This window comes from Buteo buteo, chromosome 12 (genome assembly GCF_964188355.1).
Source record: "Buteo buteo chromosome 12, bButBut1.hap1.1, whole genome shotgun sequence".
NCBI classification, from domain to species: domain Eukaryota; kingdom Metazoa; phylum Chordata; class Aves; order Accipitriformes; family Accipitridae; genus Buteo; species Buteo buteo.
Window position 1 is genome coordinate 18258825 of NC_134182.1, and position 25233 is coordinate 18284057.

General features: G+C 44.4%; 1 protein-coding gene across 2 annotated transcripts in view; it reads left to right on the top strand.

The window, feature by feature from the left end:
- Positions 1-8880, top strand: part of TTC7A (tetratricopeptide repeat domain 7A) — a 193925-nt gene extending 185045 nt beyond the window's left edge. For both annotated transcript variants that reach the window (XM_075042871.1, XM_075042874.1), the window contains one exon: positions 3237-8880. In XM_075042871.1, the coding sequence (XP_074898972.1) occupies positions 3237-3458 (222 nt within the window). In that variant the 3' untranslated portion in view covers positions 3459-8880. The remainder of the gene's footprint in view (positions 1-3236) is intronic.
- Positions 8881-25233: the final 16353 nt, after the last annotated feature.

The window sequence follows — 25233 nt, forward strand, 5'->3', positions numbered from 1 at the left end:
TTTCTGAATTTATATATAATTTTTTTCTTTTGCACTGTAGGCAGATTCCAGCTGGACCTACATAGCAACAACATGCAGGCATTGTTTATAGCAAGCCAGACTCCATGGGGAAATAAATTCAGTAGCAAGGAGAAGCTCTCAAGTGCAAATACCTCAGTAAAACAAAAAAACTGAGGTGCTCAGTGCTGCGTCTTCATGAGGCTTGGGGATTGTGCAGCCTCCAGCTCTCAGAAAAAGCTTGTGGTTTGTAAGGAGCAGGGTGGGGAGGAGGAGAGAGAGGAAACCCAAAGGAAGAAACTCTACTGAATGCAGAATTAGTGATGTTCAACCTGTCCTTTAAACATCCAGCAGGATATTTCTGCCGGTTCAGTTAAGCCTCACTGGAAAGGCTGACACCATCTGTCACAGCTCACTCGGAGCGAAGGAGTTGGTCTCTGTGCTGGGGTTTGGCAACATTGGCAAGGCCTGGGTTGGAGAGCGGGTTGGCCACAACCTGACCTCCACTTGGGCTGAGGCCTGAAGCCCAGCTTCTTTTGCCTATACCACATGGAGATCCAGGTGCATGGGCAAGAAGGGGACATGGGGCTGTTCCTCCTCAGAACAAGAGGGGAGCAGGACAGCAGGCACACCTGGGAAGGGCCATGGACCTGGGCAGCCTTTGGCACTAACAGTTGTGCATGTAAGCAAGGAGGAGGCAGGAAATCTTTACCTCCTTTAGCAAATGTTTCCTCCTGTGTTTCTCCCCAAAAGCATACAGCACTTTTTCACTCATGCAGAATACTGCAGCATCCACAGGAGGCTTTCCCCTGGCTTTGGAGAGCCTGAGATCACCCTTTCTGAGGGTTCACAGATGTTCTTTCAGCTAAACTGGCATGCTTGAAAGCACAGAATACCTACAAGCAAATGTTCACGTGTGCTGCACTTACTGGTGGGCATTGGCTTCAGCATCTTCCCCAGGTGAACACAGTACCTGTGGTTTGCATACAGCCTCCTCCCAGCGCTGCAAGACAGCTGCAGGGACCTCAAGCACAGGCAAAATACATGCAGCGGCTCTGCACTGGGGAGCTGTAGGGGAGGAAGCCACGGCAGCCTCTGGTCATTGACCAGACATGGGTCAGGGGCAGACAAGAGAGCTGTGCTGCATGAGCAGTTTACGATGAGGTGGATTTCACTGCAGCATTGTTGAGAGGCGTGAGATGTCTGCCGGGGAGGGAATTCACTTCCTCATTGGAGAGGGATGACAGACAGCAGCTGCACAGCCCCTGTGCCTCCAGGGCCAGCAGCCCTCCGGGAGTGTCAAGAGGCTTGATGCCACTTAGTGTCAGGGTGAGGACAGCAATGGGTCTGCGGCCACCGAAGAGCACAATTGGCTCTGCTCAGTCAGCGCAACAGGAAGAGTATTTAGGAAGAGTGGTTTTGTGGTTGAGGACAAACTTGAGCTGAGATAGCCCCCATCTGTTCTTGGCTCAGCAGCAGATTTGCTATGGCCACACTACTTGCCCTTTCTATGCCTCATAATCCCTGTCAAGCGGGTGACTCAAATTATAATTGCACAAATTCCTTCCGGTCTGTCATTACGTGCCTGTGGTTGTCTCCAGGCAGCTACCTCCAGAGGAACCAGCCTCTCCCATCAGGGTACCTCTGTGCCACCTGTGCCTGCTCGCAACGGGATGGTAACGTTAGGCCCCATTGCCTCGCCGTTTTCCAACAGAGAGAGAAACCTAAAGAAAAAACAGCCCCACTGCATCTCTAAATGATCAGATTTGATACTGAGTTGACTTTTCAGGTCAAGGTTATGGGCAAGAAAGAGGCAGTGAAACTTCACAGTACTGCTGATAATTGATTAAATGGGTGTTTCTTATATTTTTCTCTCAGGTAAGGTAATGTGTTTCTGTAGGTATTAGTACTATCACTGGCTATAGGCTCTTAGCCACATTGATGCACTCTGTTTCTAATGGCACTTTTGGAAAAGCAAACAAAACAAGACAAAGGAAAATTCTTCACTATTTCCAAAAGCATCACCTTTCTTTCATCAGAAATTTACTTGGGTTCTAGTCGTGAGAGATTTCAGGTTTCTTATGTCTTTTCATATCAACTAAAGGCAATTAGACACATAAAAGTTGAAGCTAATGCTTTTCTTCATATATATATATATGCATCCACATCATATATAGTCCCAGGAAAAGCATGAAGTCAGGCAGTCATATCACTTTGCAGCATTTCCGTGGGTGAGTGCAGGCAGTGGCCATGCAGAGCTTGGCAGGCAACATCCAAGTGTCGACTGCTTCTTCTACAGGCCACACCTGGATGAAATCAGTGGGAGGTTCATCCTGGTGTGTGCACCTTCAGTAGGAAGCAGAAGAATGCCACTAATGCATTGCTGACTGCAAAGCCCACATGACCACCTGGGCTCAGTGTGGTTGACTGCTGTACAATTAATTAAAAGGGAGCCTGGCTCCTTAGACACTTTGAGTGTTCAGGCACATCCATGTGAGCCCTATAGGAAAACATGTTCTTCCTACCACTTCTTTCATCCTCCCCCTCCTGTTCCTTCCAGAAGATTACACCCACTTATGTCTTTTCTTACCCTAAGGACAGCTTTTTAAACAAGGTTCCTCCATCCTTCTGCTCCCCCACACTGCTTTAGGATCTACATTGGAGTGCAAGAGGACAGAGGGCCCCATGCTGTTACATACAGCCTGCCCCTAGAAGGGGGCCGCATCCCTCTAGCCCCATTTGTTAAGAAGAAAGATCTTTCTATATGGTCAGGATGTAGGAGCTGAGAAACTTTGCTTCAGCTGGATCTTCCAGATGTGCAAGAGTTAATTTAGATACTGGATGTAATTGAACCTGTGTATAATTTTCCTGGAGATTAGAAGCCAGTGTAACCTACTCAAGGAGAGAGGGATGCTTAAAGGGCCTATAGACTCCTCTATATAGCACCAGTGTATGGTCTCCCAGTAACGTGCAGCAGGAGCACTTGCAGAGCTGGATCAGTCTCTGCTTAAAAAAAATTATTTTCACAGTTGTTTCTTTAAATTACACATCACAATCAAAAAAAGGAAAGCTTAACAGCTGATTGCTTCTGTTCTCCAGAAATAGGTGGAGATCCCCCACCCCATAGAACTACTGCACCTGCACTCAAACATCTGCCCAGCTTGCCGGGACCTTGGGGGGTTCCATTTCTTCCTCTGTTTTTTGCCATTGTTAACTGCTTATCACTTGTTTGTTGACAGGGCCTGGTGCTGAGCAGACTTGAGCGGAGGGACCTGGCCCAGAAAGTCCTCAGAGATGCCATCCGGATCCAAACCACCAGTCACAGGGCCTGGAACAGCCTTGGAGAGGTCTTGCAAGCTCAGGGGAAAAATGAAGCAGCCATCGAATGCTTCCTCACCGCTCTGGACCTCGAATCCAGCAGTCCTGTCATCCCGTTCACTGTCATACCCAGGGAGCTGTGAAGCTTTGCCCTACAGCTAAGCACCTTCATTCCATGGCCAGACACCAAAACCAAACAAACAAACAAAGAAAAAGCCCAACAGAAAAGTGCCATTGTAACCTGGAACTGGGCAAAATAATTCCAGGATGGAGCTCAGGTCTACATGCCTAGCTGAGACAAGGCTAACCGTAGAAGAATTTGCAACAGGCAGAAATAGAGAATGCCTTTTTCTTCACAGGTGCCTGGCTAATCTCCTGTTCAAGTTAATAGCAAATCTTATTTCAAACTGTTGGTTCAGGGTGACTGTCTGTAGAAAGATCATGCTAGGGTACAGCTGTTCAAAGCACTTGCACCTTTCAATTTTCATTAAAGATAAAAACCCCAAGCCCTGAATTAAAGCCCAGACCTGCTCTGAACAGGAGTAAATGCACCAACTAGCTTGACCAAGTTGTGCTTAAGCATGTGGCTGCCTCCACACAGATCTGACAGGACAGGAATGACAATTAAACCATATAAACATGCAGTATATGCTGTTTACAAAATTATTTCAGCTGTTTTGATAATCCTTTTTCCTGCCTTGCTCTTATATACTGCATATGCTCACTATATTTAGTGTGGCGCTTGCCTAGACCAATTTAAATAAAAAATACTTCTTTTTTTAAAAGCTGCTATTGCAGTATGATTCACAAAAGCAGAAAGACCAAAGACCAAATCAGTTCACACTTGAACTAGTATTAAAAACATTTATGTATCTCCAATTACATATATTTGAAAGGCCTTACATGAAGTAGCTAATTATAAACTCTGAGCTTCATTCTTATTAATCACCTATTGCATCACTTTTAGTGAGAAATATAGCGATTACCAGTATATAGTGACTGAACTCTGTGCTCTACTGCGTTACTATTCCTGGCACAAAATATTTTCATATCCATCTTTTCATGATACAAAAGATGGCAGCAGTCTTTTAAGGGAAAGCATGCTGAAAGCAGTATGTGTATATATTAATTACTTCTTTCTTAAAACTAAAACTTTTGATTGTCTGTAGAAATTTCATATTGGAGGTACGGAGTTGAGCCTTCAGCAAAGCAGGATAATTTTGCATATCCTATCATCAGATGTAGGAGTGAAGAGCTCCTAATCTGCACAGCCTCCCCACAGCTGGCACAGCCGGGGAGGGGGACACAGCTGCCATACCCCCTGCTAAGCTGCTCCTTAGCTGTGCTCGACCACCCCCGGGCCTCAGCAGCAAGGCAGAGCTATGCCTTGCTGTCACACGGCATGTGAGAGCCAGTCCCGTCCAGACCGGTCCCAAGATGAAGATGATGCAGAAGTGAGCTGCAGGCCCTTTTCTACACAAAAGGTTGGGGTTCTGTACCCGTTTCTGTCCAAAGAAGATCTGTGACTATGTCATAAGTAGGTTTGCACTAAAACACACTTCGTACTATAGTTCTGCCCAGTATTGTGATCCACAACTAGTTCATTCTGGAAATAATAACATCCTCAGGCAATAAATGAGTAGGGGTTATTTCTTAAAGAGCCTGAGGCTCTGGCAGCAGACTTGAAGTCAGCGTTGTTTACAATTATTTGGAAATCTGCAGGCTAATGGAGAGGTGGGCCCCTTGCGCTGCTCCCAGACCACACCATCGCAGAGCTCCTGCTCCCAGCCTCCCCTCCACGTACCTGTGCCGAGGGAAGTACACTGCCCTTGGGTTTCTCTCAGCAGCCTGTTGCACTCCCAGGCCACTATTTTTATTTTTTCCCATTAAATCATGCTGGTGCAATAGCCCAGCTTATTCATCTGTTCATTGAGAGGTCTGGAGTGAATGCAGCACAGCCATGAAATGTGCTCAGCCCATGAGGTCTCTGCCTTTCCAGTGCCACACAGGCACCAAAATGGGCTTTTTAGGCCAGAGGCAGGTTTCCAAGGAGGCAGTGTTACCCGGACGCATTTCTTGTTTGCAATAGCACCAGCAGCAGAGGAAGCAGTAGGTGTTAAAGTACTAGAATTAAATGAGTTTCACGAAGACAAAAAGATGCAGCAGAGACCCATTTTGCTGTGAAGGATGCTATGAAGTCGGCTTGCTCCGCACTGCAGGTGGGAAAGGGGAAGGGGGGGCGGGAGAGATGTTGTTGTTGACGTAATATGTAAATTGTTACCCAGGTGTTTTAAACCCAGTTCCACAGTCAGATGCAATCTGACAATAGACTTAAGTAGAGATATATATAGATAGGTATTATATTCCAGTATTTGTTCTGCTCCACAGTTCCCAGGTTGGGAGCAAGTCTTCTGTTTAAGACACACAAAAAAAGAGTCAGTGTGGTCCGACATCACTGCTTTCTTGTGCAATGTATATCTGTAAAGCGCTGCCATAGCAACTTCTGTGTACTAGACAGCTATTTAAGTACAAGCTATGCATCCACCTCTGCAACTGAGGAACTGCTTTAAGAGGTCTGTTATATCGCTGATCTGTGACCTGGCAGGAGAGTGCCTGTTTCCCAGCAGCAGCTGAAAAGCAAACACAGACCCATTTACTTCTGCATGTGTAGTTTGTAAACAGCCACCAGCCCATCACATTTGCTGCCATCAGGCAAACTTCATCTTGGTGATAATGAGACTTACCACAGCAGTCATCATCCTAGGAGAGGTGCAAACATGCACAAGTACTTTGAGTGCATCAACCAGACAGATGTTGCCAGGGTGATCCCCTATTTGTCGTGTGCAATAATGAGTTTTACTGGCATTGGAATTGCAGTCCTAAGAGCCTCTGCTCTGCCTCTTAGGTGTAGCAAGGAAGATGTACACGAGTAAATGTCATCAGCATGAATAGGAATTATGTGGGTAAGGTACCCTCTACCGGCACAGCACACCACAGCCCCTACATCAATTGCAAAGTACTTTGCATGCATACTGGACTCAAGCCTGAGATTTGCTGTGTGCTTCTCAGAGGATACAAAGCACCTGTTGTCTGGAGGGGTGTTATATTGGCCTGAAATACCCTGTACGGTGCAGGAAAGGGGGCAGTTGTCACAGACTTGCAAGTATTTTAGGGTAAATCCTGTAGCTACCTTTGTTATTAGCACTCACCAAAACAGAAGCCTTCCCAAGCTTACATGCTGCCTCTGTTCTTCAGCATGGATTTTGTTCATACTTCCAGGTACAGAAAACCAAAGACAACTACTTCAGACAAGCCTATGTATTGTATTTATTCAGATAGCAATGTTGATAAATCTAATAGGCCTAATTCCCTGAGCCCAGTCAGTAATAGTTCTTTGTATAGCAGGGAGCCTGGCATGCTTAATGCTCAGGATCTGAGACTAAGAACATACAAAACATTTACATCCCATCCTTCATACGATTATTAGAGATGATCATAAGTAATGGAATTTTGGGGAACAGTAAGTGAAATACCAATTATGTGAGTTTTAGCACTGACTTGAGTCCAACAGAGTTTTCTCATTAGTTTAGAAAGAGGAAGAGAAAAAAGGCGTTGTTGCCTAAAGGATCCAGGTATACACCCAGGTTCCTCGTGTTCCATCATGAGGTTATTTTCCTTTGTGTTAGCAGGGTGCATACAAAAGAAAAATAATTAGCTTCTATTTTTCTGTTGTGCAATAAAGGAGCAGTATTTTGCCATTGCCTTTGACCAACAAGAAGGTTTGTATATTGTAACAAAAATGACTCTGCCTCCAGGAGAACAGAAGCCCAACAGGCCAGGGAACAACTCCCCTCCCAACTTTACCCTGTGTAAACTGTCATTAGCTCCACTGGAGTTGGTGGTGGTTACAAGCATTTCCTCCAGCTGAGGATCTACCCACTGGTGTACTCATTCAGTACAAAGAGTACAACAGTGCTGCCATATTCCTGCACTGCACAAGTACACTATTCTGTTTCTATTGGTAACAGTTCATTCTACTGATTATCACAATGCTTCAGAAGTGCTAATTATCTTTTCTTGGTAATGACTAATAAATCCAAATGGAGAACAGTCCTGGAGGGTTTTTACTTTAAAATTCACTGGCTGTGTACCAAAGTAGGCACAATGCTGACTGCTGCAGTTTGAATTACAGTTATTTTATCCAAAAAATGTTTCATTTTTGGAAAGTCTTGGTGAAGACAGAGTTTGGTTAGTTTATATTTCGTTTTAATGACAGCAGAGTGGGAAACAATCCTTTTTAGTGAAAAGACATCACGGCCATGATCTTTTTTCAGCCAAACCAACAGAGATTTGATAGTTGCAATGCAGCCTAGGAGAGGAAGGCTTCCCAGAGCAACCACGCTGCAGTGATAATTGCCTCTGATGGAATTGTATTACAGGCATATTTGACAATTATGCAATGAGCATGTGCAGCTGAGACGTCTCCCTCCCCCAGCATGTCACATATTTGGCTAAGGAGAGCTGCTTTATGCCCAAAGCGACAACTGCAGTGCCTGTCTGGGTGCCCATCAGCACTGCCCTGGTGCCTGCTCTCACCTGCAAGGTGGCTGCTGCCACCAGCTGCACGGTCTTGTTTGCTTGTGCTGGTTTAACCAACAGTCTGACTGTTCCCTAAGCCTGGCTCCAGGTGATGGTCTCCCTACTGTTAAGTTGTTGTTCAGTGCTGCAGGATATCGGTGCATGGTCAGATAAAGAGTTAATTTTCTTAGAAATGAGAAGCTGGAACATCCACCAGTTCAGTGATGTGGCAGGAGGGGAGGTAACCACTGACCCAGCAGCTGCCGAGATGGTTCTTCTGACTTTGCCTTTAATAGGAACTGGCTCGCACCTTCAGCTCCAGCAAACCAAGGCAGGTTCCCAAGTAACTGGATGCTAAAATATCCAGCTCATTTCCCCACAGAAACACATGCCAGTCTGTAGCTAAAACCACTGATAGGGACGCAACACTGCACCGTTGCAGAGTGGCCCATGGTGATTCAAATAAGAACCTCCCCAAGCCGGTGCACAGAGAGGTGCTCAGCTTTCACATGTATGAGCATTTCCTGTCCACCACTTGAATACTGTTAATGTGGTTGTCAGAATCGATTTTCCATGTAACTTAACTTTTTTTGTCATTGTAAGATGTTTTCACCAGATGAATAAAAGTGACCCCATGGAAAACAAAAATGCTCCTCATATTTCCTGACAATTTCAGGACTTTTAATATGTTCATGCCACAGATACTTCAAGCATTATGAAATGACCATTTGTTATATTAACTGGAACCTAGTGTGCCTAGGAAGTTACCAGTTGCAAAGGGTATTTTGGCCTACACCCTGTAGTTCATGGGAAAAATGAGAGCGAACATGCAAGTGGCATGCTTTGAGAGAGGAACAGAGCCAGGAAAGGAGTAATGTAGCTTCAGATGTTTGGATTTATGGAGATTTAAGTGAGCATCATGCTTTTCTTATGCTTCTTCCAGTAAAAATAAACAAAGGTAGAGTAAGAAACTTAACATCGAGGTAATATGCAAATACTATTCTATCAAGGTTAGGGACTCGCCTTCTTTTGGCCACAATGCCATTAATCATCTTTTTGCTACAAACAGTTACTCCTGTGGTTAGTTGGAAATAAAATTCCTCCATTCAAGAGCTTCCAGAGCATTCTTTGCATTTACACATTAATCTTTTGGGCAAGCTTCAAGAGGGCCTTCTTAAAAAGCCAGCCCCTTACTTTCATACTCAGATTAAGGACAGGGTTTTTGAAGAGCATTTCTTCATAACTGTGGCTACTTTGGTTTATGAATGTATTCAATATAATGCAAGCAGAATGAGGTTCCTCTGCGGCAATAACAGCAGTAAGTCCTTCAGCTGATAGCGCGGTCATAAAAACTGAAAATCGAAGTGAACAAAATACTAGCTCTGACCTTTTCCCCCCTTTCCCACGATACAGAGAGGAAGAGAAACAGTGGTGTGGGGTTTCTGTGGGGGATAGAGGGAGGAAGAAGGCTGCCACAGACTCTCCAGGCAGGAGCCCAACTGGAGGTATACAACTCAACCCCAATGAAAACGAGAATTTCATTGTTCAGTCCCCTCTGAGGGAGACCACTCATCTTTGCTTCCATCCTAATGCTGGTACATCTCCTGTTATCCTCCCTGCATCACAGAGATGTTTAATATTCTCTTTCTGTTTAAATGGGAAGAAAATAAGCCTTTTTGCCCCTCACTTTTGCTGGGAGGAGCTCCAGACAGTTTGGGTACTCTCCACCCTTAATTCAGAAACACTTCTTCCCTTACAGAGAACGAAGTTATATTTCAGTGGTAATTTTGACACAGAATCACAGAATCATAGAATGGTTTGGGTTGGAAGGGATCTTAAAAATCATCTAGTTCCAACACCTTCCCCTAGACCAGGTTGCTCAAAGCCCCATCCAACCTGGTCTTGAACACTTCCAGGGCTGGGGCATCCACAAACTCTCTGGGCAACCTGTTCCAGTGCCTCCCCACCCCTCACAGTTAAGAATTTCTTCCTAATATCTAATCTAAATCTGCCCTCTTTCAGTTTAAAACTGTTAGCCCTTGTCCTATCACTACAATCCCTGTTAAGTCCCTCCCCATCTTTCCCGTTGGCCCGCTTTAAGTACTGGAAGGCTGCTACAAGGTCTGCCCAGAGCCTTCTCTTCTCCAGGCTGAACAAACCCAGCTCTCTCAGCCTGTCTTCACATGAGAGGTGCTTCAGACCTCTGATCATTTTTTGTGGCCCTCCTCTGAACTCACTCCAACTCACTCCATGTCCTTCTTATGTTGGGGGCCCCAGAGCTGAACTCAGTACTCCACGTGGAGTCTCACGAGAGTGGAGTAGAGGGGCAGAATCACCTCCCTTGACCTGCTGGCCACACTTCTTTTGATGCAGCCCAAGATGTGGTTGGCTTTCTGAGTGCAAACACACTTGCTGGGTCTCTTGAAAGGTCATTAAAAGTAATTTAATATTTTAGCAGTCCCATAAACAGCAAGGGAAGAGATAAGGAGCGTCGCTGCTGCCCAGATACTCACTTCCGTGACAGTCTCTGGCTGTCAGGTTTTTGTGGAGTCACCAAAGCAGCAGTGTTGACTTTGTCTGTGTTTAACTACATGTCACATCCCAGTCAGACATGCCTGAACTAGTCTTCGGAACAAAGAAAAAGTATACCCATAACCTATTGATCTTCAAAGACTGGTGTTAGAGAAAGAAGACCTAGGTATCACTGGCTTATTCTGTTACCATTGGCAGTCACTACAGTATTTAACTGAGCTGTGGCTGTCGAGTGAGTTTCCTCTCCTATGTTGTCTCCAAAATGAAGAGCAACATCTCATAGCCAAAAACATCCCCACAGGTTCACCAACTGAAGAGCAAGATCCAAAGGTTTTCTTAGTGCTCCAAGTTAAGCAAGTGTTGAATTATGGAGGAAAAAAGCCTTACAGGTCATTCCCCTGAATGTGCAGAGCTGCCATTTTCAGATCTGATCCCATTTAGAACTGATGTAGCCACTATGATCATCTGGCTGATGGAGGAAGAGCAGCAGGTAGACAGAACGTCTGAATTTTATACAGCAAAAATGGCAAGCATTGTAACATGTCCTAAAAAAGCAACAGAGCAATGAAAACTGTAAAATAGGAGACATTTTCCTTACTGAAAAGCTCTCACAGGGAAAGCCCAGCTTTACCGGCTTTTCTGATGGAAACATGCAAAAAACCCAGTCTGTGAGAGTAAGAGCAAATGTAAAGCAGCCTCTCACCAGCCTCCTGACTGCAAAGGCCTCTCTGAACCTTAATTCTGCCTATACCCTGTGCCATAGCCAGACACCCCAATCCAGCCTGAGAGCAGGGGGCCCTGACCCTTCCACAGCATACTTAGGGCAGATGCCAGTCCTGTGCCTCTCAAAGGACAGCATGGTCCTCAAAGCAAAAGATACATTACATTATGTATGACAAGTCAAACATCTTTTTTATAATGTGGTTGCTTACGATATCATAATTAGGTCTGGGAATGGGGATATTTGAAAATTAATCAGCAAGAAGTATTCCTGTATTTTGTTGTCCTGTGAGAGGAGCCAGCATATGCAGTTTGCAATGCTGGGTACCATTTCAGAAGGAGGGGAGTTTGAGGATATAATGATTTTCTGGTTAGTGGAGGTTAGAGGTGATTTTGTGCTCAAACGGCATTGTCTGGCAGAGACAATTAGCAAATGAAGCACTGCCTCACCAGAGGCTTTGCAGCCTTGGAGTCTCTTCTAGGCTGGCAAAAAACAGAAATTTGAGATGGCATCTCCGGTTTCCAGAGCAGGAAGCTGCTAAATCCAGCAAGCGAGCAATTCATTTCCCAGTTACAATGATGCTGCTTTTATACCTCCTTGGAGCATTATCCCCGGTTTTTTTCACCAGATGGAAAACCAAGTCCACCAGGAGTTGAGCCAAGAGAGGGGTGTTTTTCTGTGCAGAACTGGTTAAATTACTATGACTCGGGTTTTGTTCCTTTCTGCAGTCTGCCTCCCATCTGTGACTACAATGTCCTATGCACAGCATGGCGCGGTCCTCTTTCAACCCCCTTTTTTTTCAGGTTTCTTCTGTGGAGGGAGAGCTAAGGGAAGCACATTATTAATGCAGTATGTATGATTTCTATGAATCAGCAGCGTGACCCACAGTAGACATGTGTTGGTGCAACTACAAGGTACAGAAAGGTACAGGTACCTCTGTACAAGTGATCCAGGTCTGGCCTTGAAGTGCTCCTGGGTCAAGGGGATGACTTTTCACAACCAAAGCTTTTCTTTATTAATTTCTTCTGTTTTCCTATCATCCCCTCCTGGGTACTTGCAAAGTACTTTCTGTTCAGCCAGCTAACCAAGAAGTAATAAGCTGAAAAAAACTAGTTTGTTTCAAGCTACATTCCAAAGGAAAACTTCAGAGACTTGCAACTAAATAAAGAGCTTAAAAAAACTTCCAGTTAAACAAAATATTGTTCTGACAGGAGTCCTCAAGTAGTATCTTCAATAACTCAGCTTTATATGACCAGAAGTTTTGAGAGAATTGCCAGAAGGGAGAGCATTTTGAAACAAAAATACAAGATGTTTAATCCTGAAACAATCTACACAGAACATTTAAATTTTCCTTTTTGTCTTCCAGCCAAGAACTATTCACCAAAGTTATCTCAAGTTTATATGTGGCTCCAGTTTCCTGGAACTTTGCTTTTCAGCAAATACCATACTTGCAAGAGTTTAGAAGTGCTTTTCAGTCCCATTTTTTGTTCTCATATGTGGCTAATGCTGGAGTTCCCAGTGTGAAAGCATTCTCAAGTGCTTCTGCACATTACCAAAGATCACCTCCACAATCCAGCACGCTCAAGTTGTTTCCTGGCGATCAGTACAAGCTGCTGGGTAAACATCAGCATACACTGCTCCGCAGGCAGGTGCACGCACAAGGTGGGATTGTCCCCACTGAAATAAATACGGACCAATCCCAACTACTTTTGGAAATCCCACCCATGTACACATCACATCTGCAAGTCAGATGGTGGTGATTACAGTCTATGGCTGGCTCAAACACACTCTAGGTAAAAATTGGGTCTTAAATATTTTGGGTCTTGCTACCAAAACAAGTACACTTTTACATATAGCAAAGCACTAGTGAAGTCCTGCAGTTGCAGCACCGGCAGAGCTCCACTGCGCTGTGATGGTGCTTGAGCAAGCTGTGAGCTCAGCTGAATACCTTACACAAGCTGTTGGTTAGAGCTTCACACGTGGACATTTCTTTGTGCACCTGCTTCCAACTCACCCCTCTGTTGGTCACTACCCACTGCTCAACAGCAGCCTACTACAGAGCTTTTCAACTTTTTGTGATCCCTAGGAGTTTTTCATGGATGTCTACATCTGTAAGATTTACTTATGCAAATTTCTGCATGGGATAAGACCTTTTGAAAAAGGATATGTTCAGGGTCCTGTACTAGTTGGCCATAGACACCCCTGGGATCTGTAGCTCACAGCCTGAAGACTGGAGACTTAGAAGTTTTCTCGGAGATTCTATTAGAGCTTCTTAATTAAAAGACCTCTTTGGGGACCTGAATTGAACTGGAAACCATGGTGATCACTTCGGTCAATCACACACAGAGATAATTGCATTTGGGACAGTGAGGTGAAAGATGAGAATGTGTGCATGTTCAAGAGCTTTAAGAAAAAAAACAAAAAGCCCCATACATGTGGAAAAACAAGGAGCATGCATGTTTCGCAAAAGAGCAGTTAGAGGATTCATCGTATAGGGCTCACTATTCACTATTGAACTAGAGACTAACAGCTGTCTTACGGCATTGAAAAATGTCTTCAACTTTTATCTCTCTGAACATTTGACCAATGGATTTGACAGTCTGTCCACTTTCTCAAACCTGTGTATGCACATTTTCACTCATGTTGATAACTATACCAGGAAAACCAAAATGCTAACTAAGCAACTGTTCTTCCAATTATCCCACATGAAAGAAAGATGTTGTTACCAACCTACTATGAAAATAGAAATGTTCATCTGCATACAGTAGGTCCTGTAACTTCATTATGCAAAACCTAAAGAGATGCTCAGTATCCAGGAAGCATTTTTGTTCAAGAGTTGAATTCCGCTGTTATAGTTAGGAAATACTCATTTGTGATCAGATAATGCTGATAAGATATACAAAGTTCTGGTTTAGTTTCAGCTTAGAAATCATTCTACTCTAGCTCCAGGGCAATGAAGTCGGTTTCAAAATCAGAGCTGATTTGGTTTCACTAGAAAGAACAGTTCTAAAATTCATTGGTTTTTTTCTTGCAGAAAAGGATGACATACCACTAATCTACTTTAGTATCATCTTCTTTTCTCTTTCCTCTTACAGGAGAAAAATCTAAATAGCTATGAGGTATGTTCTTCTTGTAAGTCCTCACCAGAAATAAGTAACCTTGCTTCACTTGTCTTTGCAAATTACAGCATTTGGATCAGGAGCTTTTACAGACTAAACACTTCAGTTGTTCAGCCCATGTGTGAAACACTTTGCATTGCTCTTGAGAAATCTTACAACCCCAATATGTGGGATTAAGCTGTTATAACCTCCAGCAATAAATAAGACTGTTCACGTAATTCATAGAAGACTGAAGTCTGTTGATCCACAATCTATCTAAATTAGCAGTTTCTTACAAGCTGTCTCCTTTTCTAAGCTGGAAGTGAAACACCAGAGCACAGAGGTTACAGGAATTCAGATCTTCCTCTCTCCATCACATTGATTCCTCCCCCTGCCCCCTTCCAGGTCTTCTACTTACTTTACAGGCAGTATCGATCTGCAACACCCTCCATACCCACCCCTCTTTCCCTTGCCGGCAACTATTCCATACCAAATTCACAACATGCAAAGGATAAAGCAGTAGGTGATGCTGATGTGCAAAAGCAGTAAAAATTGGATTTTTTTCTCTTCTTACTCTACAGTTAAGTAATTGCAAGACTCAGATATGCTGCCAGCTAGAGCATACTCATACTCAGGTCCACCACCACTCCCCACCCCCCACTGCCAGCCTTTTCAGTCAGTGCCAGGGCTTTGGACCTGCAAGGAGGCTGGTTTGGTCAGGTTAGTATTGCTTGTCAATTCATTTCAGGATGACATGGCTTGTACGATAGGTTTAATTATTCCAAGTAGCCTTTTGTTGAAGCATTACCCTCAAGGCCAAAGTTTTATTCTATTTGTATTAATATCACCTGGAACATATCAGTGGAAGTTAATAACCTTTGCTCTCTACTGACTTACTCTGCAGGGTTATAATTACAGCTATATGAGATTCATGCATGATGTAGCATGCATACAATGACATGTATTTTTCCAGCAAAGGTAGAAGCAACTCTGTGCCACAGAAGTAGTATCAAACCCCACAAATCCCAAATACAATGGATTCAAGGAATGTCTGTCTGCTCCAATACACATCAGTCACTGTTAGCTTTAATTTCCATTAGTATGTCCCTGAAATAAGGCTACAGACTTAAAATGTACTGAACCATTTTTTTCCATTGCCTTCATTGCATAGTCCCATATATCCATGCAGTCAGCAGCATGATGGCAAGTGAATCACCCTGACATGCACCTGCAACAGCTTCTCCTCAGTTACCCAGGTTACAGCTCTCCCAATAAACAGGACAGACCACCGTCTTGCCACAGAATGAGTCAGAAGTCAGGTTACTGAGGTGACTTGAAATTTTCAGTGACTGATCACTAGCTTTTGTTATCACAAAAATACTATATAAAGCTTCAGTGATGCTCTGCCATTGAAAATATCTACTGGTGCAGGTCTCCACACACACACAGCTTCCTGCAGCAGTGCATACTACTTGCAAAATTACTAGAATTGCCTTATTCCCGCTAGCAGTCTTCCTGACAGAAATATGTGCATGTTGAGCATTGTTTTTCTAACTGAAGTAGACCTTTTGTCAAAAAGTTAGTCTGCTATTTTCCCTCATCTCCATTTGCTGTTGGAGAAATTTTTCCACAGCAAGATGTTAGCCACCAAGCCCTGTAGACAAATCCTGATAAAGGCTATTCAGTGAAGCTTTCTGCTTGTAATCAACATTTGCCCATGGAAACCAAAGCCCTTTTTTTTTTTCTTTTCCTCTTCCAAAGGAGGTTAGCCCTGTATCATTTGGTTCTGGTTTCAAAAGTCTTTGCACAGGGGTCACATCTGTACCTTTTATACACAGATGCAGGAGAGTAGAACAAGACCTCACTTTTTGCTTTCTATATAATTAGTATGTTCAGAGGAAACCTTAATGCTGTACATTAATTTTCAAATCTGGAGTATGTTTTCAGATAACACAGAGATAATACTTCAAAACAAAGCAAGGGCATTAGTAAACACAGTACCAGGGAATCCACAAAGGTTAAGTGATTTTCTACAGAGTAATTTATTCTCCTAATGAGTTTGCTGCAGACAATGCTCTCTGCAAGCTGTTATTGCGTATGTATCTTTAATTTGTGTGTTTATGTAATTCATGGTAGTGCAAAATAAATTTCGATGTAAAGTGTCCTAATAGATGAAGTGAGGCTGTAATATTCTTCCAAAGCTTGTTCATTACAGTATGCACTGGCACAGAGTCCAGAGGGAGAGGAAGCCATTAAACATTAAGCAAAACAATTGCTGTCATCCTCCAGAGGGATGGACTTTGTAAATGCCTATGTTAACACTGTACAAAAAAGCTGAGTATTTGGGTAAAATTAGAATGATAAAGGGAGGCAAGCACCTTGTCCTCAATTTCATGAGATTTGGTTGGATAACTAACGATATTTAGATCTTCGTCCTAGAAGAAGAGAGCTCATCCTCTCCCACCCACAGACTGGGCACCACAAAGCTGAAACACTCCCCTGTGTGTGTTTTCAATTTAACTAAAATAGATCACTGTGTGTAAACAGCCACTCTATCTGCATCATTCATATTTGATGGACTAGTCAGTACAACAGATACTTTTATCAGTCCCGTAAGTGATGAGAAACTAGACACTTCAGTGTCTTGTGCTCCTCTCAGTTAACATGAGTGGCAGCAGCTGTTATTCTAGGCTCCTTAACATGTAACGTTTGATGTAGAGACAGGAAAATTGGAGATGTATTTAGTGGAATTGAGTATAACAAAAGTAACTTCCATGACCAAACCCTCCCAGAATACGCAGGAAAGCTCTCGCCATGTTTGTTAACAGCAGCCCAGGCATTTGTGTTCTTGGGCTTTAGAGGCCATATGATAATAGTATTATTATCAGGTTAAACAGTAACTTGCAGAAAAGGTAGGGCATGATCTTAAGATGCCTTCGTTCATGTTGGCAGCAAAGCACAAATGTGGTCCAGAACACCATCACCAGAGACTGTAAAGTACATACTAAGTAGATGAGCTTGTGTTTCAAATTAGATTTTGCACATACAACTTCGCACACCTGTAAGAAACATGTAAGCAGACTTTTGTATCTATTGGAAACCAAGAGGAGATATTGCCACTTCCTTCTGCTTGGAAGAGATGAGACTAGCTGGTTTACATGGGAACAAATGTAGCATCCCAGAAAGAGTTGCACAAAGGCGAGCAATCCTTCCTCTCTGAGCAGATACCTGAAGGCAGGAGCTCCTGGCCCAGCTCAGACAAGGATATGTTGTTGGTGGTAGTGAAATACCAGAAATTCCATTTAAACATGAAACCAAACTTCTTTTCAGTGAGGGTGGTCAGCAGAGGAATGGGTTCCCTGAAGAGGTTGTGGGGCATACACCCTTGGAAATAGAAAAAAAAACCATCAGATCAGCCACGTGCTCTGGTTGACTTTGCTTGGAGAAGGGGGTTGGACTAGGTGGTTTCCAGAGGTGCCTTCAAACCTCAACTACGCTGTGATTCTATGAAAGGGAAGCCCACAAAGTAAGGCCACAGGCAGAAAATGATGTTGCTGGTATTTGGCAGCAGGCTTTGGAGGAACCATGTAGATATACCAAAAGAAAAGAGCTTCTTTTCCTTTCCAGTCCCTCCCACCCCAGCACACCCCTTCTGTGCTAGCAGGTAGGGAGGGAGGAGAAGAGAAGGCAATCCCATGGCCAAAGCTTCAGAGCTCGGACCTGGAAAGAGCAGGTGCAAAGGAAGACCCCTCGCCTGCTTTAGGACATACTCCAGGGAAGTTCACTAGACCTCATGCCAGCTGGCATTTTAGTGACCCACCCTGCAGACTAAAGGGTTAACATCTCCTGAGCTAAAATGCAATTGCTTCATTTGTGGCATCACTAGAGAGGGCAGCTGCAGAACGGTTTTTAAGCCTCTGCTCTGAAGCAAGACCCAATGGAAAGAAAACTGTAACTTCTGTCTTCTCCTCTGGGAAGAAGATGGAGAAGGTGTGTGTGAAGGTCATTTTAATATTAAGCCGAAGGTCCAAGAAGCACCAGACAAACAGTTCTGTTTTTCCAAATAAAGAGTTAGTAACTACACAGATATAAAACTTCCTCCTCTCATTTTAGCCAGGCTGGTCCTTCTTTATTCCTGAGGGAACACAGTCATTCCTCGGGCATGTTTGTATATGTACCACTGAGAGCCAGGAACAGGAGACAAGATCTGCTCGGTCATGGGTTTAGGGCACAGGGCCTCTGCACGGAGCAGAGTTGCAGGGTGCAGGCTGGCCATGCGGAGCAGGAGATGGGTCCCTTGCAAACCCAGGCTTTGATGCCTTCTGGAGCCAGCACTACATCCAGCTTCTGACAGCCTCTTTGGTGGGCATTGTAACGTGCCTACAGCTAAGGTGGGAAGATCACTTCGTTACTAAGAATATAGTCGGGGAAACAGTACCCTGCAAATCGCTTTAGTATGCATCACACTGCCACATATACTTTCTGACTGTACTTGCGCCCTATCTGTCGGTTCAGCTCATGCCCACCACTGCTGCCAAGCTCCTGCAGCTACTAGCTTTTCCCTCACATGCACGGGAGAAACAGGGAGAGCAGAAGACAAGAAGGCTTTGTATGAGGCTTCCACTGAGACACAGGGATGAGGCTCGCCTCCTGTCCCCGCAGCATTGCTTGGATCCACCGAAGGCAAACCGTGAAGCAGAGAAAACTGCTCAGGGGGCACAAGTGGAAACTGGGTGACTTAAAGCTACGGGGCAGTTGGGGAATGCAGAAGCAGGTTCAATTTTAGATTAAATCAGCCCAAGCTTGCGACGTAATCCATGAGACGTGAGCAGCAGAGAACTGCCATTGGAGAGTTCCCCTTTGCTTATGAAGTGACTCACTGGCTGATGGGCACAAGGCAACATGTGTGACAAGCACGCTATCAAGGTGACCTCTAGCTACAAGGACCACACCAATGGCATGCACAGAAGCAGAAAGAGGGATAAGAAGTCAAGGCTCCAGCTCCCTCCCCATCATCTCCCTGTGCAAAAGTCTGCCATAAATAAAGGCACAGGTAGAAGGAGTTGTCCTTTCTCTGTACCTTGTCACCTAAGATGGGGAGTACAGCTGCTTACTCATACGACCTGCTTATTCTGCTGTGTGCTGCAGCTGTCTGCAGGAGGGGGAACATACTGCAGATCCTTACAATTTAATGCTGTTCCCAGGCTAACAAAGATTAACATTTCTTTTGGGTGCTCTGGACAAAAGTAGGATGTTGCTATACCTCTCTCCTATGAGTGCCTAAAGCCCTAAATATTGAGCATTCGGGGATTTTTATATATTCCTTATCTTAAACTATTGCTTAGCAACAGACTTTAACCAAGAACATGTTTGTGAAATTGCCAGGCATATTCATATCTGCTAAGTGCAAAGCAATAAACACACCTTTCCAAATTATCTCTGCTAGGATCACATATGTAGCAGATGATCAAACTGAGCAGAAGGTTATCAGCTGTATCAGCTCTTGGCATTATTGCAATGCTAATAAAGTGATCTGGACCTGGGTGAATCAAAGCCTTTTCACTGCAGAATAGGTATCTTTGCATACCAAGTAGGCTGCAGACGGAGGAGCACCCAGCAGGACTTGGTGTGATGCAGTTCTGTGGCTGCTCCTCCCACACAAAGAGGAGCGATGAACATGTTTATCTTGCAATTGTTAGGTGTTCCCCTGACACAGTGCTAAGTGTGTGCATACTAATGAAGAGCCCTGTTTTGGGGGAAAAAAAAAAAAACCACACTATCTTAAACATGACTTTAGATACCATCTCGGTATCTATCAACCCAGTTATTCTCTCAAGCAGTTACAGGGCAAAGCTTAACACCAGTATTTTACCTCAAACTGGATTGCAGCTGACAGTCCAAGGTTATACTTAGTTACGTTACAGAGGAATCTTTTCCCTTCCAGTCTCCAGGCTGTACTTTACCACTATAAGCCACAATGTAAATGTAACACACATATATATGATAATTGGGCCTGGAAAGACAGGCGAGCACATGGGCCCTTCTCACCTCCTTGTATCCTTGAGCCCCAGCAGCTGGTGACTGTGCCTTGCAAGGAACATCTTGTGGAGAGCTCACAGTGGCTTTCTGCAGCTAAAGGATCCTTTCCTTTGCAGAGTTTCCATTATGAAACAGGAAGAAGAGATGAATTTCACTTCATGTCTGGGCTCAGGGGAGAAGAACCACTTTCCTGCCTAGAGCAGGGGTGAGATGCATTGAATAAAGGGGGGGTAGCGGCTGTGAAATACCCACTTTTGGTGTGCAGGGAGGCAGGTAAGGAGGCTGCAGCCTCTGCTCTCACATGCTGTAAGAAAATATGGCTATACGCGTGGTGTATCGTAACATAGCAATACTCATATTGCTGTGCTTCTCTCCACTGCACACACCCTGTCCGCTGTGCACCAGCATCACAGTGGTGTGTGCACCTTGCAAAAGGGGAAGAGTTTGAGAAGCAGAGCGGCACATTGTTCAGCATAGGGTTGTCCCCCTAGTTTCACAATAATTGCTGAACTATATTTTACAATGTTGTAAGAGCTTACATCGTCACTCCAAGGGCTTGGGGAGGCAGAAGGCAACCCTACATGATCCTTATCTTTGTTAGCACATAGCCTGTAACACCATCATTAACACAAAGGCCAGGCACACTGGTGCTCCAGCTGCTGCAGTGCTGGGTACTTCCAAAGACACAATAAAACTCTTAATGCCCAGTCGGAGCTACAGCAAAGGAAGACCTTCAGACTGGAGGAAATATGAAGCACTAAACATTAATGAGCAGACAGCATGTTAAAGCAGTCCCTGTGGACAGCCCTATTGTAAACGATATCATCTCAGCGCTGACTTAAAACTGAGCAGTATACCAGACTTGCAGCAGCTTTTAAGGTTTCGATCCAGGTTTTAAATGATTCATTTGAGACCTTTCATAAGCGGTAAGCACTTAGAACAGAAGCTGCAGCTGGGTCTATAGTGTCTTAAGATGAGCTCACATTAATGGCCATGCTGGCAAGAGAGAAATCGGTGGTCAGTTCTGGGATGTGCTGGACACCTACATCTCACACTGAAGTCAAGAATTGTACATCCTCCAGCTTTACTCACTTTCTCACTGGTTAAAAGGGGGAGTGGAGGAACAGAGAAAAGAAAAACAGGAGAAAGAGCAGGAGCCCCTATTAGATCTCACAGATTGTACCCAATAGCCCAGAAAAGCAGATTCAGCTGAGTTTCCAAAACATAGATAATCTCCTGGTATGCTCTCAGTCTGGGAAGGCTGAGTACATCCCTGCTGGGGGCAGAGGGGAAGAAGGAGAGATGGTTCTGTGCCAGCAGGATCAACTCACTTTTGTCAGGGCTCTGTGAGCAGAAGGAGCACAGGGGATTAAACCCTTTCTGAAATTCTGACGACAAGAGGAAACACAGCTCTCCCATTATCCTCCTGCAGATAAATATTTGAAAGCAACTATAAAGAAAACTCAGCCATGTGTCCCCTGCTACCTGCCAGGCAGCCACATCAGTACAATGGAAGCCACGTTCAGATAAACAGCAACACAAGGTGGTTGAATATACCAAGTTCACAGGCACTGACTTCTATCAATTTCTACTGAGAGCTACTATTTTATAGAGATACCTGTTTATTTTAAACCCATGAGAGGATGTATTTTCACTACATGGTGGGAATACCAGTATCACATACCGTGAGGTTTGTTTTCAAAGGGGAGATGAGGGAACAGCAGAACCACCTCACCTACTCCAAGGGGATCCCCAGGGTTACACCAGCAGAAACACAACTGGTGGCAAAAAACCCTACAGATCAGATTGCAGGTTTGAGTTATTCATTAGTCTTTTCCTTCCATTCAGGGAAGGAGAGGGCAGTATAACCACTTCTCACAGAGACTCATTAAATCAGGCACCACAGATACATTCAGAGTAAAGGTAACCTGAGAGCAAAGGCTAGCCCTTAACCTGACACAAGTCAAGACCTGTCTTTGGTGGACAATAGCTGAAGTGTTGGTGGTAAGGCACAAGCACGTAAGCTACTGACTTCTCCACAATGGGGCAAGTCAAGGCAGGGGGGAGCTTCAGAACTGGGATCTTACTTAGGACCTTTCCTAGAAAACTAAGTCGAGCCCAAGGAAACTTAGCAGGAAGGACAGAAGCTTATCGGGCTGTAGGATGTCCCACCAAGCAGCAGGCAGGGACCATGTCCTTGGGGCTCCTCTCCTTTCTTACTGGCTCTATAGTGGTAACACTGCTGACCAGAGTGAAGCCACAGCTAATTAACATTGCTGCAAGCAAGGAAAGGATCAGGTTGGCTACAGCATTCACACTTGATTTCCTTTCCTGGCCCAGTATTTCCAAAAGCTCTCACAAGTCTTTTATGTGCTAGAGGAGCAAAAGGTCCCCTGGGCAGACCTGCCCTATCAGCAGTTTGGTTGGCAGATCTGACATAGTGCAGTAAAGCAAGTCAAGAAACCTTTGCACTTCCCAACACTAAGGAGCAGCATATAATTCATCTGCCCAGAAAGCCATGTAGGTATAATCAGACTCTTCTACATAAACTTTGTCCCAGTCATTTAGATGGAGTACAAAGCAATCTATTACTTACAGAGATTGACAAAAAACATGGTGTCAGGCAACTTCCATGTTACAAGTGCTCACAACACAGAAGCAGATGGCCACCTAAGCTTGCTCTTTCCTTCGGGTGCAAGTTTCTCCCAACCTCCACAGGAGCAGCGACCTTTAGAATTATTCAAATTTCAAGAAAGTCCAAAGTCTGAAACAAGATTGGATTCCCTCTGAGCTAAGCGCTGTAAAGCCACAGGGGCCTTTCTTGCAGTGTTTATGGCCTAAGCAGATAATGCCTGGGCTTGCGAACAGAGAATGTGAATGCAATTTTTCCATGGATAAGCACCAGGGCACAGAGAGGGGGGACTGAAATACAAGTTGCATTTCCTTAATACCAATGCAGAACTGCAGGCAAGCCAGGAAGCATGCAGACCCCTGCAGCAAGTCTCTTCCCTTGCCCCTTTAGGAGCACTGTGCTGCAAAAACGGCAAGCAGGGCACAGGCAGAACTGGTTGGTAGGTGCTAGACCACACTGTTTCCAGTATCTAAATGGCTCCCATGTGCTAAGTGCAGTCAACCACTCTTTTATCTCATATCCTTAGCTAGTTACCGATTACCAGAGCCAATGACGCTACTAAAAATAATTCACAGGCTGCAGAGACATCGTTCATCCCAGGGACAGGAACATTTACCAGTCCCACCTGATACTGGAGACAAGTCTGCTCAGGGTTGCCCCAACTCTTCTGAAGTCTTCCTGTAGCAAGAAATACCAGAAGATATTACAACTTTCTGCTTTGATGTGTCTCAGTCAAAGACAGATTTATGATGCCTGATAAGAGTGGCTCTCCCACCCCTATGTTTCTCCATTTGTCCTTACTCTCCTTTGAGGCAGATACACCCATCTGCTCCACCCTCTTTCTGCCATGTCTTTCCATAAGGAAAAGAAATGACACACAACAACATTTGTTTTCCCTTGGTTGTAGCAGGGGGACCCACCTCCACTCCTGGCTAGGTGGAAAGCACCACACCAGCCAAGAGGAACTTCACAGGGAAGAAGACTTAGGAAAGCTGTGAGAGACAAATGAAAGGGGGCATGAGGCATTTCTGTGATGCCATGCCTTGTTCAGAGGGCTTCCCTGGGCAGGATGGCAGCCCCTGGCCACCCTCACCTTTCTCATGCTAAGGGCAGCTCACCACCTTCTGGATGGTGGCCCAAGGACATGGCGCATGGCAGCCCCCAAGTTTCCTTTCTTTCCATTTCATCCAGAGTAACAGGCCATTTTTCACCACTGCTAAGGAAAGTGTCCCACCAGAGAAGGATGTAAAGCAACAGCTGAGACAAGAAGGGATTTCCCCTCTCAGCAGCCAGACACCTTCCTGGCATAATAAATCAATACAAGTACATCAGTACGGGCACATGCATTACTAACACCAGTCAGCAGATAAGACAGTCACACACAGGACACCAAAGCCACCATACAGATTCGACTGCCAAATTAAGAGCAGAATTTTTTACTGCCTTTCAAAAGCAGTTCAGTGTTTCCCAAGTGATTCTCAGCCACAGAACTTTGTGGAAAGATTGTTCTGCCTGAGTAACACTGGGAGCCACAGGTATAAAACACCTGCAGGATGGTCTTGCTGTTTTGTCATCAGCAAAGACCTACCCTGTCCTACGAATCTCTCTCTGTCAGTGCAAGGTTTTCCAAGACTTTGCTCAGCCTCGCACAGAGAAAAATTACATGTAACTTTTTTCAATTTCAGCAAAAGCAATGGTGATTAATTTAATACCCTGTGAGTTTGTATGTTCCATTTTAGGAAGCTTATTCTACAGTTTCCCTTGTCCATGTCCCACCTTGCTTATAGTATTAAGGCCTGGTTATTTATTTCACTGATCTAAGCAGAAACCTAAAACTTCACCCACACTGGGAACACAGCACACTATCATCTTATGAACAAGCTGTTACATATTTTTAGGACTACTTCAACAAAAGTACTAAAATGGAAAAAGGTAAACTTTACATCCCCATGAAGTGTTCAGTCTTACAAATCTCAGGAGAGAGGGTCCTTGCACCTTGCAAGGCTGACCTCTAACTGAAAAAACCTGCATGGGTTAGAAAGCATTTCTCAAATATTTAAAGCCAGCATATAGAAGCAAAGGCTATTCCTGATTTAAAATGGCTGAACTGGTTTCCCTCAAGCCCACATGCACAAAACCAATTTGAAAAGGAAACCATCTGGAAGAGTTCTGCTCGGTATATGAAGTTTCAGAAAGTTATAAGCAATTGTAAGCACCGGAGAAGGAGCAAATATAGAATTAAAAACACTTTAGCAACCTTAACCAGCACAGAGAACACGACTCCTGCCAGAGCCCCTGGCTCTGACAGACATATAACA